Source organism: Lepidochelys kempii, chromosome 1 (genome assembly GCF_965140265.1).
Source record: "Lepidochelys kempii isolate rLepKem1 chromosome 1, rLepKem1.hap2, whole genome shotgun sequence".
Classification (NCBI taxonomy): Eukaryota; Metazoa; Chordata; order Testudines; family Cheloniidae; genus Lepidochelys; species Lepidochelys kempii.
In genome coordinates this window covers 308,337,384-308,353,562 of record NC_133256.1, presented here as the reverse complement: position 1 = coordinate 308,353,562, position 16,179 = coordinate 308,337,384, and the positions used below count along the sequence as shown (strand labels likewise).

Sequence of the window (16,179 nt, the reverse complement as noted above, 5' to 3'; positions counted from 1 at the left end):
AATGAATTGTGAACTGGATTTTTATGTGGAAAAAAATAAATTGGTCCAAATTTCAAAGGAAGGCCATGTGGGTAGATGGAGAAGTGTTTGTTTAATTACGTGCTGGTTCACCCATTGCTAGTTGAAGTTAGATCATGGATGTCAAGGATTTGTTATGAAAGGCTCTGTGGGTCTCTTGGTAAATGCAGCAATTCTCCTCCTTGCCCCCAAATCCATAGTTCTCTTTGACTGTGTGGGCTTTCCTCCACATGTGTCTTAAGCAACACACACAATAAATTCCTGTGGCATGGCTGCAGGCTTTGCTGCTACGGATGGCTTTTGAGTAGGAAACGTCGCCGCCTTGCTTAGAAACCACAAAAGGAATTGGTGTTGATGCAGATCGGTGCTTCAGTTGCTTGAAGAAAGCAGGGTTCAAGGTTTTAGGGATGATAATGGAATTAGTCATCCCATTCTTTTCTTCTTTTTTAACAGGGTATTCTGTACATTTGCTTGCTTTTTAGTGGCAACTGAAGATGTTCATGGGTGCAGATGCTATATCTAGGGCACATGGTGGAGAGTGATTACTGTAATCTTAAAACAAACCAATCCCTCTTCCCCACAAAACTTAAATTTTCGAAAGGCAAGTTAGTCAAGGGCCAGATCTTATCTGTCTTACACTGGTGTAAATCAGTGAAGTTATTCCAGATTCTCACTGATGTGAGATCAGAATTGGGTCCCTTGTTACTGAGTATAAAGCATAGCACAAATCTGCAATAGGCATTGAAAATAGAAATGTTCTTTTGAATAAACAACCTAAAATACAGTGCACTTACGTGCCTATTTTTATTTTTTTTACAATCCTTAGATTGTTAATATTCCAGCTGGAGGAGCTTTGCTTGATTCTGTTGCTGTCATGGATTTTTTCCCAGGATTAAATTTGGAAGGTTTTCCCAACAGGGACAGTACAAAATATGCTGAACCATATGGTATTCAGTCAGCCCACACCTTGATAAGAGGCACCTTAAGGTATAAGGTAAGATCTTAGATATTTTCTAGGTTTTTTTAAAATTAAAGTCTTGTTCAAATTAGACAAATTTTTAATAGTGTGAATTGAAGGGATACTGTCAATCTGTCACATTTTCAGTGATAACTTTTAACCTGCTATTGTTACAAGTAATACCTGTGATTGCTATAGCCAAAAGGGACCCAAAAAATTCAGTTTTTGCTTTTCTTTGTGGATATGACTGCACTTTGCTGTGTCCAAGAAGCAAGAATAATTTTTCCCTGTTTCCCTATTTAACTATTCAATTTGCATGGGTTTCTGAACCCCCAACAGCGTGGGGGAGAAATGTTTTAGGAAATTGGCAGGGATGGTTCCTGAAACTTGTATTTTTTGATGAAATTCTGAAGAAAAACTGTCATCTTGCACAAAACAAAATAATAATAATAAGAAGAAGCACTCTCTGGCCAACTCTCTTAAAAACACATGGAAGATTAGAGCTAGTTTTTGTGAATGATAAGAGTAATTTGATGTCTCCTTCTTCCTCTTTTACTCATCTTCCTCTGAGGTGAAGCTTTTGCCACGGGGATTTGTTTTTGGCATTTTGTGGACATGAATGAGGAGGTGTGGTGTGAAATTTTTTTTATCATGAAAATTCCACTGTATTATATTCCAAAAGGATTGAGTTGGTCCCTTTCTGTCTTTGTGCAAAAGCAGGTGGCAGAGATGGCTCAAGGAATTAGTGAAGGATATATTGGAACCTTCTAGTCCAAGTATGGTTTATATTGGTCAGAAGCTCTAATAATATGCTAAAGGCCTGTGTGAAATGACTTTGTTACAGTAGGTACTGTGGTTATTAGGTACTTTTAAATGCTAAATGATGGTTGGTCTAAATCTAGTTCCTAGTAGATAAGTGTGAACTTAAATAAACTAAAAAATATCCACCATTTAGCTGGCATGAATTGGTATTCTCAGCTGTGAGGTGAAGATATGAATGGCCATGGAGACTGTACTACCTTCTTATCTCAAGGAGTTGGTCCCTCCATTTTAGGACTGAAATACATTGGCAGGGTTTTGTAGGGGAGCTTGTAGCATTGCTTTTTTTCTTTTTTCTTTTAAATCTGTCCTGTGGGTATCGAGTGGACTTCAACCTGAGCATAAACTTTTTTAAAATGAACGTAAGGCCTTGTCTACACACAAGTTGCACTGACAGTTATATCAGAGCAATCCCATTATATGGACATGAAAACTGGTTTAAGAGTGGCTTATCTGGATCTAAGCTTAAGTAGGTAAGGAATTAAGTCATATAACAGAAATGTCTGGATTGGTCTCTATGGGTACATCTACACTACAGTAAAAACAAACAAACTGTAGCACTGATTCTCAAAGGCTGAATCAACTGACTTTAGCTCACTGGGATTGGACTGCAGGGCTAAATATTGCATGTAGATGTCTTGACTGGAGTCCAGGTTCTGAAACCCCTCAAGGGGAGTGGGGTCTCGGAGCCTGAATGAGCCCTGCGAGCGCAAGTCACCTGACTCAGGCCAGTAACAGCCATGGCATTGTCTTTATTGCAGTGTAGACCTTCCCTTTGACCACAGAACATGTGTGCCCGTGTGATTTCTCTGTGCCAGCCACCGTGGAGGCTGTTCTAAATGAAATTAGCCCTTTGTGGGAGTGTATTTTATTGTTAACCTGGGTTCTTGTCTTTCCTGCATCCTGTGCTGTCTACATAATAATTAATGTCCCATTGCTTTGAAGAATTGACAAATGGAGCAGCATTTTGTTTATGAAGTCTTTTAATGTCGGAGAATCAAGAAGCAGTAGTTGGGTTTTTTGTTTTGTTTTTTTTTTTAAATGAAAACCTTCAAATAAAACATGCTTTTAAAAGAAAGGGGGAGGAGGGGGAAAAAAAAAGCCAACTCAAATCAGTCAGGAGATTTTTATTGCAAAGGCCAAACAACCTTGACAGTGTCCCTTAGAATGCATTCCACTTCTGTGCTGTTTGCAGCTCTGATATTTTTGGAGGAGGAGTGACCATATGTTTGTACCCTAGGCATTCTGAGCCCAAATCTGATTTTACTTACTGTGGTGTAAACCAGGAGTTAATCCACTGATGTCTGTGCATGTACTGATGTAAAATTTGGGGTGTATGAGCTCAGAATCAGGTCCTTTGTCTTTAATTTAGCTATTGGCCAGCTGAACAATTGTGACAAGCTTTCCTTTGGAAAGGTACTAGTCAGCTGAACCCTTTAATTTGTTGAACTGATGCTGCTTGCGGGGGAAGGGATAGCTATTTCTTCTACAGTTAAAGAGCATATTGAAAGGAGTGAGGAAGGCAGTGAGGTTAAACCCCCTTTGGCATCACATCTGACTGTTGCAGTCTTCCCATGTGTGTAATATTAATCATGGCTTTGTTTGTCCTTGTCTGACTGTAGTCCAAGTATGTAAATATTCACCTGAGCATCAACTTGGACTGCGCAGCATTTATAGCCACTTTTGTTTTGTTTTAGGGGTATTCGAAAGCTGTGGGAGGCTTTGTAAAATTAGGTTTAATAAACCCAGATCCATATCCTTTGCTTAGCTCAACGGCACCACCTATAACCTGGGTAAGTGTGTAGGATTTTATTTGGTTTTCTGCTTTCCTTCATTCCATTAATCTTTTTCTGTTTGTCAGGTTGGGGATTTGCTTTTTTTCCTGGGAAGCCTGTGTTGCGTTCTGTTCCTCCCTCCCCCTCCCCCCCCCTTGTGTGTGTGTGTGTGTGTGTGTGTGTGTGTGTAAGGAGGTTGAATTCTTAATGGCCTTTATTGCTCATAATTCAGCTCTCACTGGCCACTGACACTTGGCCACAGTTGGAAGAGCGGATACTGGGCTAAATGGACCTTTGGTCTGACCCAGTGTGGCTGTTCTTATGCTCTCAAAACCAGAGGCTTCTCAGCATGCATTTTATTTCCTCAAGATACAGCGCCCCGCCTGTGCCAAGGCATTGCTTTTACAAGCCTTTTCTGATGCAGGTTGCTCATATGAATACATGAGAATATCCATCAAGGAAATTAAAAATATGCACAAGGATATATAGAATGAAAATTCTCAAGTCCTACCCTCCTCCTCTGCTGTCTTCCTTTCCACCAGTTTTGCAAATTCTTCTCTTGTTCTTACGTTTACATGTAGTTTTTCTCCTAGATGTTTCTCCTGATATTTGTCTTCTGCAAACTGCCACCCAAGGTTCAGAAACTCAGCTGGTGTAAATCACCATAGCTCCATTGAGGTCACGGGGACTACACTGATTACTCTAGCTAAGGGACTGGTCTACAGTGTATTTTTCCTTTGTTCAAGGCTGCCTGTGAATGTAGGACAGGGTCAACTGGGGATGGGGGTAGCTAAGAAGGATACAATTAGAGGCTTGACCTCTGAGAGTGTCTATGCTGCAATTAAAAAGCTGTGGCTTGCCTAAGCCAGCTGACTGGGGCTCAGGCTAAGGGGCTGTTTTAATTGTGGTGTAGACATTTGGGCATGGGCTGGAGCATGGACTCTAGGACCCTATGAGGTGAGAGGGTCCTAGAGCTCAGGCTGCAGCCCGAGCCAAAGTGTCTATACCACAATTAAACTGTCCTTCGCCTGAGCCCCGCAAACCCAAGTCAGCTGGCATAGGCCAGCTGCAGGTGGCTTATTGCAGTGTAGACTTCCTAAAAGCCCAGAATCTAGCCTGGCTGAAAATTTTTCTTGTAAACTATTTTTTTATGGAAAATCAGTTTGTGACCAAACCCTCCCCATCCACAAATGTCCACTTTCTGCAGTGAACATGACTCCAGGATCTGGGGCTTTAAGGAAAACTCCAACAGTCATAGGATTCGCAATAGCATGAGAAATGGCAACACTGCCATTTCAATGAATTTTATCCACGTGTATTAACCATGACAGAGCTGTCCTCTTCTATGACTCCTTAAGAATTTTTCCTTTTATTTCATTTCTCTAGTACAATCTTCTAGGTCATGGCTTGAGGCTTGCTGCTGAACTGTCTTTGTAACTGCCAGATGACACTTGCTTCATACATGCAATCCTGCTTTACATGTATCACCTTATTATATTTTTGGAAGAACATGGAGCAAGCAATAATTAGCATTACTGAAAAATACATTCAGTCCCTAAGATGTGTATGAAAGTTACAGGAAGGGATTTTTTGGTAAACATTTGTAAGATGACTAAAATCAGGGCTGTTGGCAGGCTGCTGCTATTCTGTCCTTTTTTCCCCTTCCTTTTGTAAATTGAAGTGTCTACCCCTTAGGCGACTGATGCAGCGTTTCTGGCCTTCTGATGACCTGCCCCCCTTGCTCACCTCACCAGTCCATTTCCTCCCTTCTTCCAAATGGGATTCCCCTGGCTCTCACCTGCTTTAAGAACCCCCCAACCAAGCAGAGAACCTCTGGCTCCTCTGACACTTGGTCTCTGACATTTGCCACCAGTTCAACATAAAGCAGTTCTGGGTTCGGTGTTGTCCTCCCCCACTTTGTGTTTGTTCACATTCCCATGCCCCACTTCCCTTGCTGAGCAAGGGGGCAGGACCAAGCAGAGACAGGTAGTTCAGAAAGAGTGCTGGCTGGCAAGACTGTCCGTGTGTGTGTCTGTGTGTGTGCACGTGCGAACACGCACAGCCCACCCCCTCTCTCGCTCCATGCAGCATGGAGAAGGGGCAATTGGCTCTCGCTGCACTTTAGAATTTTGACCTACCCTTGCTTTGCTGGAAGCACAGACCTTCTTCTCTTCTCTCCCTCAAACCCTAGAGATTCACTTGTCATCAGTGACCTGCACCTTTAGTTAGCTAGTTTCCTAAAACTTCATCCCAGGGATATGAGAAGAGGTCCCAGGCCTGCAGGTGGTAACTTGCTATTTGAATTTTTTTGTAACTAGAAAGAGCTGATGTGTAAGCTGCTTGGACTCAAACCTTCTGCCGAATCTGATGTCCTGAGAGACGCAATCTACAGCAAACTGGAACAGGACAACAGTCAGCTGGAAGCAGTGGAATGGTAGGAGATTCCAGTCATGATTCTTTATTATTATTTTATTTTATTATTTTTAATAAAGCCTTTCTAGAAACCAAGTATGTAGCCCAGAACAGGAATGTTAGGGTTTACTAGACATATTCATTCAGAGCTTTATTCTAAACTTTACTTTTAAACCTGTTGTTTGATGATTGTGACAAACGTTTGGGAAGGCCTGATCCTGCAGTTGTTACACATGTGGACGTGTTGCATGGGGATAGGCTGCAGAACAGAGCTCCCTTTTATTAACCTTCTAGAAAACAGAAGTTTGACCCTAGAGATCAAATATTTAGGAACATTCTGTTGCGTTCCTTGCATTGCAGTTAATCAGATAGTTGATTGACACAGTGATGATTTTGCATCCCACTAACAATGCTATGATCTAATGGAGAGGTCTTCTAGAACTACAAGGATGCATTGAAGTTTAAAAAAAAAAAGTATAATTTCAGACAGCAAAAATTTGTCCCCTACCACCACCTTTTGGAGGGCTAGGGAACTGAGACTCAATCCTCGCAATGATGTGTTTGCTGAAATATGGTGCTATAGAAAATAGAAATCAGACGAAACGTCCACTTCAGCTCTGTTAGTGTGACTTTGGTTTGATTCTGTTTGTATAATTGGTGCCCCTTCTCCCCCCCCCCCCCCCACGTGTGTGTATGGGAGTTAATGGTTTTTTTAATGGTTTTTAACAGGGACTAGTGCTTTTATGTAGCTATCTGTTTAGTTGTATGCTTTTTGTTAAAAAAATTAATAAAGTCATAAAGAAGCCCACACACATCTTGAGGGATGTATGTGGGGGTGAGGGTTAATGGAATCCAGTATTTGCCAATGCAACGCCATTCACAAAGTATTTCCTAGCATCTTCTCAGCAGAGCACTGTGTCACCTGGGTTCATATACTCTGCTCTGTTTCTTTGCAAAATATATCTTAACCTTTGTCAATGATAAAATTAGTAATGTCTGATTTCATGGTGACACCAGAGAGCAAGGTGAGGAAGCACAGTGGCTAGGATATGGTACTAGCAACCAGGAGAACTTAATCTCTTCCTGCTCTGCTGATGACATGCTGAGTCATGTTCAGGAAGTCGCTCCTCTTCTGTGCCTGCATTTTTTCTCCACTGACACAGGGATGATATGTAGCATGTTTCTAATTTGTAGATTGGACAGTGCTTTGCTAAGATGTTAGAAGTCTTGTTTATTGCTGCAGTGTGACCTAGTATTACATCTACTGTGTAGACCATGCATATGGATGAATTTTTTTGCTGGAATTAATCCTAGAGATGCTTTGCGCTTCTGTCCTGCTGAGTCGCAGGGTGGGTTGATTTTAAATCAGTGAGCAGGAAACCTCGATTTAAATGATCAATGTTCATCTAGTTTTGCATTTGTATCTTTTTCCTAAAGGTTCATTCTCCTTGGTTGGTATTGCTATTAATATATGTTGATTTGTGGTAGAACTCATACACAAATACACAAAAACAAAACAATTTTTAAAATGCTGTGTTAACTAGAACTAAAGTGTTGTGGATACATAAGCAAAAAAAGGTTATCAAAAATGTTTCGCATTTAAAACTAACTGATTTACTAAACAAAGAAACTTCCGTTAGTAAATTGATGAATTGTTTCTAGTCACCATGGGCCAGCTTTTTGAAGATATTTAGGTGCCTGAAGATGCAGATAGGTGCCAATTGGTGTTTTCAAAACTGAGCAGGTTAAGTGCCTAACCCCTTGAAATCTGTGGGGGTTAGATGCCTTCCCTGCTCAGATTTATTTATTTATTGAAAATACCCCAAGGTATCTATTTTTTTAGTTACCTAGATAGCTTTGAAAATCTGGCTGCATGTCCTTCAAGATTTTAGAATTTGTAGATCTTCTCTCCCACCTGGTTTTTATTTCTAGATGGGAAGAGGAAAAACAAGCTTTCCTGTTCTTTGTTGTCCCCCCCCCCCGTCCCCCCAACTTCTAATTGGTTTCTCAGCTTTGAATGAATTGATTTAACTGAACAAAATATTCTCTCTGCTCCTGCTAGCTAAACTGAACCTAAATGTAATTAAGGCAAAAGTTTTTCTGCACAACCAACGGAAAGTGCTTACATTTGGAAAAATGTAAATACCAGCATTCACTCCACTGGAAAGGCTGAAAATAGATTTTTCTTTCTTAAAATTGTGGTGTGCATGTACAGTATAGCTTGAGTTGACCTCAAAAGTTAAAGATGTTTTCCCCCGAGTCTCTATAATTAATCAAGTACCACTCTTTAACTCATTTAAAATTTTGAGGAGGACTCACTGATTTTAATATATTCTAGTAAGTTTAGGCCTTCACATGAGTTGTTATAATTTCAAATTTAATTTTAAACAGGTTTATTTCTCAAAAGGAAAAAAATAAATTATCTGTTTAAATCACTTTTTTTTTATCCACCCTGTTGCGCTTTCGGTTACATAGATACAGGGTCAAAATTCTACATGATGTCCTATTGCTCCTCTCCCAGAATTGCACACTAAGGGCCTTGTCCCTCACTTTGTGGATTGTAGAATGTAACTTTCAGAGGAAAGCAATGATCTCATTCTGTCATCTTTCTCTCACCAGGTTAGGGTTACTTGGAGATGAGCCAGTTCCTATAGCAGACTCCATTGTGGGGGCTCTTGCCAAGCACATGGAGCTGAAGCTGCCCTTTGGTATGTGAGCCTGCATTATTTCACATTTGAACTGAGGTCTTGCCTACACACACTCAAGAAAATTTAAAGTAGATTGTTAAACCACATCAAACCCTCTGTGTGGAGGATCTCAGGCCTGGTCTTCACTAGGATATTCGGTCAATCTCACTATCTTGCTCATGGGTGTCAAAAATCCACATCTCTGAGTGATGCAGTTAAACCGACCTAACCCCTGGGGTAGACAGCGCTGGGTTGATGGGAGAATTCTCCCATCAACCTAGCTACGCCCTTTCAGGGAGGTGGATTATCTATGCCAGTGGTCACCAACCAGTCAATTGCAATCGACTGATTGATTGATCCTAGAGGATCTCCCAGTTGATTGTGATCTCTGGTGGTGCAGTGTGGCTGCTGCGAAAGCAGACTCACTACCCTGGTCCCACGCCATTCCCAGAAGTGGCCAGCGCGGCCCTGGGGGCAGTGGGGCAGGGATCTCCCTCTGCACGCTGCTCCTGCCTGCAAGCACCGCCCCTGCAGCTCCCATTGACCGGGAGAGCTGCGGGGGCAGTGCTTGCTGAGAGGGGCAGTGCGTGGAGTCACTTGCCCTCTCCACCCACAAGGGGCCACAGGTGCTTGTTGGCCTCTTCTGGGAGCGGTGTGGGGCCAGAGTATGCAGGTACCCTGCCTTAGCCTCACCGTGCCGCCGACTGGGAGCTGCCGGAGTAAGTGCTGCATGGCGGGAGGCTGCACCCCAGCCCTGAGCCCCCTCCTGGAGCCAGCACCCCATACCACCTCCTGCACCTCTATACTCTGCCCCAGCCCAGAGCCCCCTCCTGCACCCAAACTCCCTCCTAGAGCTTGCACCCACTCCTGCACCCCTGCCCCAGGCTCAGCCCAGAGCCCCCTCCCACACTGCGAACCCCTACCCCAGTCTGGTGAAAGTGAGTGAGGTGGGGGAGAGTGAGCAACGGGGAGGGGGGATGGAGTGAGCGGGGTGGGGCTTTGGGGAAGGGGCGGGGCCTCAGGGAAGGGGCGGGGTAGATCTTGGGTTGCCCTTAGATTCAAAAAGTGATCTTGGGCATAAAAAGATTGGAGACCACTGATCTATGCCAATGGGAGAATCCCTCCCGTCGGCGTAGGTTGCATCTTGACTCTGCTGCTGCAATTTTTAAGTGTACACGTGCCCTTATTCAGAATTAAACTGAATTAAGGACACTTTTTATCTTAATTCACGGAGTGAAAGAATAAGTGAACTGAGCTAAACCAAAGTAAGGTCACTGTAATTCTGTGTGGATGCTCTTATTCAGGGGTTTAGTGCAGTTTAAGTAATCCAATATAAACTCACACCTTTAGTTAATTCAGATTAATTTTCCTGAGTGTCTTTATGTAGACAAGTCCTGAAACATGCTTTATTATTTCTCCCTATTGAAGGCAAACATGAGAAAGTCAAGCGAGATTGCTAACAAAGAGCATAGTTCAGTGTTGACCCCCGCTTGGCTGTTGCTTAACCCTGTAGATGTCTAAACTCATGAGCTACCAAATTTTAGCTGTAAAAGTCATCTAGGTGCCTAAGTTTCTGCTTCAGGGTATGTGCCTGCCACATCTAAGCCCCAGTGCAGTCCTCAAACCAGGTGGATATAGGCAGATGGAACACCTGTCTTGTCTGCTGGGCCTGATCCAATGAGGTGCTCAGAGCACACCTAACTACATGGAACAGCCAGGTCGAGGAGGAGGGGCATAGGAGGATGACCTCCCTTGTAACTTTTAGCCCAGTGGTACTCACCTGGGACCCAGTTTCAGTTTCTTGCTTTCCTTGATGAGGAGAAGGAACATGAAAAGAGGTATCCCACCTCTCAAGTGTGTGCCTTAACCACTAGACTATGGGATATTCTAATGTGGGGTGCTTTGTCGCTCCTGTGGAAGCTGTTCCACATGGTATGAATATAGTTTGGATGACAAAGAGAGTGAGAAGGCCAGATAACTGAGATGTGTGAACAGCTCTGTTCATCTCAATGGATGTTCTCCTCTCCCCTTTCTGCCTTCCTCTGTCCCATTTCCCCACCCCTCCCCACAGTGTCTATGCTTGTGAGCCTCTGTTATGTACCAAGCCATGCCCATTCGTAGCTCCTCCTCCCAGTCCCAGCATTGTTTGGCACAAACATGCCTGTTCTCAGCTCCCCACCCAGAGGGACGGTCCTCCCCAGGTCCTGAGTGACATGGGACGGGAGCAGAATCTGGGAAATGGGCTCAGACTGCCAAGAGTGGGGATGATGGAGAGGGGTTTGGAACCCCCACAGGGGCAAGACACCCCAGATCCTGGTTCATATGATGGAAGGGCACCCCCAGAAAACTTAGTCCTTCTATATCAGCTGTACTACTCAAGGCATGTTTCCCAAAAGTATAAAAAACCCTTCAACAGAGGCAGAGAGTAACAACATGCTCAGTGATCATTCTCAGATTTTTGCCATGCTTAGAGTTCAAATTCACAATGCATGGGTGCAGCTCGGGTTCAGTGGCCACAGTGTTTCCCTTTGAAGGCTCAAACTCTGCTTCAACAAAGCTCTAATCTTGCTGCACGTCCCATTTCAAATTTTTTGGTTGCAGCTGTTTTCTTCACTTAACCCTGAATAACTTCTTCAATATACATCCCCCACCCCAAGGGGCAGTGAGTGCCATGCCCCATGTGCTAAATCCCATGTGACTGAGATCAGTTTGGGGTGGATCAGAGCCATAGTTTGAGCCCCAGGTGTGGGTTTAAAAACAAACAAACAAACAAAAAAAACCCAGAAGAATTTTAGAATGATCCAAGTTTGCACCAGCTAACACTATTCAGCACCTCCGTGAGGCAGAGTAAATTTCAAGACAGTCTGAGTCTTGTGCATTTTAAGCATGTGGATTTTAAAGCACATAAAGTAGGCCTTAACAGAGAGCAGTGATGAACGGTAACTCCACTCTAACAGAAATTAGTGTTGTACTTAGTAAATTGTTTGTTCTGTGTATACAGCTGATCCAAAGGTTTGTGCTGTGGAAAAAGTAAAGCAGTGTGGGCCTGAACCTGCAAAGCACATAACATGAGCAGTCCCATTGAAGCAAACGGGATTGTACATGTTTTGAGATAAGCACACGCTAAAGTGCTTTGCAGAATCAGGACCAGAGAGCTCAGAATCATGCTGGATCAAGACTAATCACAGTATCCATTCTATGTCCATTTTATGGATGGCTAAACAGACATGTGAAATAACCCAAGGTGGGAATATTAATAATTCTGCCATATAAAGATGCATCTTCAGAACAAGAACTATGTTATAAAATGGAGTACTTTTGGCACCTTAGAGACTAACCAATTTATTTGAGCATGAGCTTTCGTGAGCTACAGCTCACTTCATCGGATGCATACCGTGGAAACTGCAGCAGACTTTATATATGCACAGAGAATATGAAACAATACCTCCTTCCACCCCACTGTCCTGCTGGTAATAGCTTATCTAAAGTGATCATCAGGTTGGGCCATTTCCTAAAATGGTTAGCTGGTCAAATGGCCATATTAGCCCAGAACCATTGTGGGTTAATTTTCTGCTTCTCCAAGGGTTCCGTGACTGGGTTTACATAGCCAAGTACAGTGTGCCTTTTACCACTGATGTAGCTAACCCTTTGTTACATGGCTTTTCAATTAATATCATGGGACTGATTCTGATCTCACTTATGCTGATGTGAATAAGGAAAGTCTCCAGTGAAGTCCAAGTAAGTTCAATAGGACCGATGCGCCAAATCTCCATATTACAGAACTGTTATCATTCTAAATGGGTTTATTTTATATACGAAATGTTCAGGATGAGGCGCTTAGCACTGGCAGGTGGCTGTTTGGGTTAATCAGAAATAAGAGCCTAAAACAGAACACACACTTGATTTGTCAGCTCACGGGCCTGCAGCTGATCTTCTCCTTGTGTGCACAGTGCCTAGCACAATTGAGCGCTTCATAACCATAATAGAAATGATATATAATAATCTAGGTTTGTCTCTTTAGGTGCTGGAGAACGAGATATGATCATTATGAGAAATGAAATAGGTATCAGGCACCCATCTGGCCATTTGGAAGATAAATTCATCAGTCTGGTTGTGTACGGTGATGATAAAGGATATTCTTCAATGGCTAAAACTGTAGGGTACCCCACAGCTATTGCTGCTAGGATGGTTCTAGATGGTAAGTGCCTATTCATCCTATACTATGACTATACAATTATTGGTTTAGGGAATTGCTTCACACCTTTCTTTGTGTTCGGCTACCTCTAGAAAACGTAGAATGCGCACGCATGGCTTGTCTACACTGGCACTTTGCCGCGCTGTGACGTGCTCGCTCAGGGGTGTGAAAAGAGCACCACAAGTTTCGGCGCTGTAAAACGCCAGTGTAGACAGAGCACTAGTGCTGGGAGCCGCGCCTCTTGTGGAGGTGGCTTTAGTGCTGCCAGGGTAGACTAGCCCATAGTTTATATAAACCACCTTTAGAAAGTCTTGAATTGTTCCTGTGTCATCTTAAATTGATTTTTTTTTTTTTAAATTTCCATTTTTGGGTGTGGATATGTTAGTGATTTTCTTAAATTACTTTGTCACTGATTAGATTTTAAAATCTAAACCGTACCAAAGGCATGTTAATGATACTTATTAATGACTAACATCTACATAGAAGCTTTCATCCGAAGGTCCCAAAGTGCTTTTCTGCCTTTGAAAAATGATCTACAAAGTATGGGTTAAGAGTGAAAACTCCATGACATTTTTAGTCCCCTCCTAATCTTTATGCTGAATGGTCTTAGGGCCCACTGCTGAAACCCCAGAATAACTCTATACGAACTAAAATACAAATCTAGCCGTGCAGACCGATTCCTGATTTGATTTTCAGGGATCATGTTAAAGGAGAGATGGGAGGGATGTTAGATCATTTTGAGGAATGGGAGCTACTCTTTCTCCGTAACCAAAATCTTCCCTAAAATCACAACAAAAAAATCACTGTCCTTGTTCTCTATCTATCGCTGCTTTCCAGTGTGATCATGTGCATGCAGAGAAGGAGGGGAGCATTACTTTTCCAAGATGCTCTATCCTTGCCTCTCCTCTGAGAATTATACTCTCTCCTCTCAAGACTGTGATCCTACTCATTCTGTGGCTTACAAGGAGATTGCTGAACCACAAAGGGCCAAATTCTGCATCTACTCCCATGAGTAATTTTGCCAATCAATGGGGCTAGTTGTGTGAGTAGAAGTTACTCAGCATGACTAAGGACTACAGAGTCTGAGCCAAGGTATTCAGAGGCTTCAGCTCACTTGCAAAATTTTAACTATCCTTAAAGGATTTTGACTATTGTTACTAAATTACTATTTTTGCCAGGGAAGAGCAGCCTTTGACATGGCAAATAAACTTCTGTTGCATTGAACAGAGAGAGATCCTGACTCACAACAGGCTAAAGGCAGACAAAGCTAGATGCTCTCATCTGCACCCTCTGAATCATTTAACTTTTGAGGCCTGCATTAAAGTTAACCAATCAGACTGTACATGTAAATAAGCACATGCTTATTGGTTGTAGCCACCTCTACGCCATTCCACACATTCAGATCTCCGTTCCTTTATTGGCTAATTGGAAATTAAGAAAAATTTTCTGAGTCTGATTTCACCTTGCTTTTTTTAGTTTGGTTTAAAAGGAAACAAATTGTTACACGCCTGACACTCATGGCCAAAATGGAAAGTCTTCCACATGTTTTCTTGGATCCGTTCGAAATGTGTATACCAATACATATGACAAGTTCCGTTTTTAGTATCTCTCGAAATTGACTTTTACCTCCAGGCAGCATCAATACTTTACCTAACAGGTTAATAAATCCTGATATACACTGCAACAGAAATTAGTATATGCACATTAGTCTAAATATGTAATTTCCTTTTTTATCTTTCAGGTGAAATTGATGCCAAAGGTATGGTAATTCCATTGAGGAAGAATATCTATGCACCAATACTTGAGCGCATTAGAGCAGAAGGCATTGTATATAGTACCCAAAGCATTATCAGACAATAACTGACAACAAGAGATTGAGCTTGATTTTTTTTGTTGTTGTTGTTAAAGGATCTTAATTTTGGCTTCCCGTTTTATGTACACAATTGTGGGCCCACTACTGAGCGTGCCTACAGATTGCAGCACAAATGATGCCCTTTGTAAAATTATCTACCTGCATTTATGTGGGCCTAATGAATATTTAGATGTATAAATGGTATCACTTTTCTCTTCCAAACTGAGGGGGCTGTTCAATAAACTAATTGGCTCTGCCCAGGTCACATCATAAAGTGCCCAAAGCCTTTTGCCATCAACATAGCTTACAATGCATTATTACACTGTATAATACATTAATGATGTATTAGTACTATACACTTTGCTAATAAAGGAAGATATCTAAGGAGATTTTAAACACGGTGTATATTTTTAGAACATGAGAGCATGTTATTGGCAGAAGCATGGAACTCTATTGTAGGAAAAATCTCAGGGTTAGGCCCACAAAAGGATTTAGGGCCATAACTGCCACTTTAGGTGCCTAAATCAAAAATTTAGATCCTCTGATCCCCATGCAGCTGCCACCTAACTCTGTACATGCCAAAAATCCTATGGCACATAAATTGCTTTTGGTAAAGTTCCCATGGTGCCTAAAAATATGTCTGAATATGCAAATAGCTGCCTTAGTCTAGGTGCCCCAGTGCCACTGGGGCTTAGGCATGAGCTAGGCATTTTCCACCTGTTTCTCCTGCAATAAGAGTCCCAATATGGTAGCTGTTCTCAGAAGCACATTCTCTCTGGCCTGATGTGCAGGGGTGTGCACAAGGCCGGGCAAGCAGGGGCATGGGCCCCCCAGTCAGCAGGGGCACAGAACTCCTCCAGCACCAGGGCTGCAGTGGCGGGGAGAGCCAGCTGCTTTAGGCTGGAGAGCAAGCTCCTGCTGGAGCTGGGATGGGGGAGGGAGAGAGGAAAAAACGAGCCGGGGGAGTGGGGAGGGGAAGGAAATGGGGAGCCGGAGCTGGCAGGGGGTGGGGTGGAGAGACCAGTGAGCTCCTGTCGGGGTGGGGGCGGCACAGGAGGTTATAAGAAAGGAACAGCTCCTCCTCCTTTTTTGCTTGCCGCAGGAAAGGGCTTAGGTATCTAACTCTAGGAAAGGGATCGTGCCTGTGAATTCAAAACTGAGAGAGGTGCCTGGAGTTTCTTTGAGGGGTAGGAGTTGAACTATACCCCCTCATCATCGTTTCCTATTGGCTAGCTTACATGACTCCCCACTCAGCATGCTGGCTTTTGTGGATTCCATTCTTAGGCACCTAACCCTCCCCATGCATTGTATAGGGAGCATGGGTACATAACTTAGCTATGGAAGTCACTAGGTAGCAGGGTGCCTAAAATGTTAATCACTGTGATGCTTAACATTTAAATCCCCTTTGTGGACCTAGCCCTTAAGTGTATATTAATATGACAGAAGTAAGTCTGGTTAATGAG

General features: G+C 42.8%; 1 protein-coding gene across 2 annotated transcripts in view; it reads left to right on the top strand.

Moving 5' to 3' along the window:
• Nucleotides 1–15,103, top strand: part of AASS (aminoadipate-semialdehyde synthase) — a 51,133-nt gene extending 36,030 nt beyond the window's left edge. The window contains exons 19-24 of one of the 2 annotated variants that reach the window (XM_073328204.1): nucleotides 845–1,012; nucleotides 3,493–3,588; nucleotides 5,889–6,004; nucleotides 8,602–8,690; nucleotides 12,691–12,867; nucleotides 14,606–15,103. In XM_073328204.1, the coding sequence (XP_073184305.1) occupies nucleotides 845–1,012; nucleotides 3,493–3,588; nucleotides 5,889–6,004; nucleotides 8,602–8,690; nucleotides 12,691–12,867; nucleotides 14,606–14,724 (765 nt within the window). In that variant the 3' untranslated portion in view covers nucleotides 14,725–15,103. The remainder of the gene's footprint in view (nucleotides 1–844; nucleotides 1,013–3,492; nucleotides 3,589–5,888; nucleotides 6,005–8,601; nucleotides 8,691–12,690; nucleotides 12,868–14,605) is intronic. The other variant, XM_073328205.1, reaches the window with a different exon arrangement.
• The last annotated feature ends 1,076 nt before the right edge of the window (nucleotides 15,104–16,179 follow it).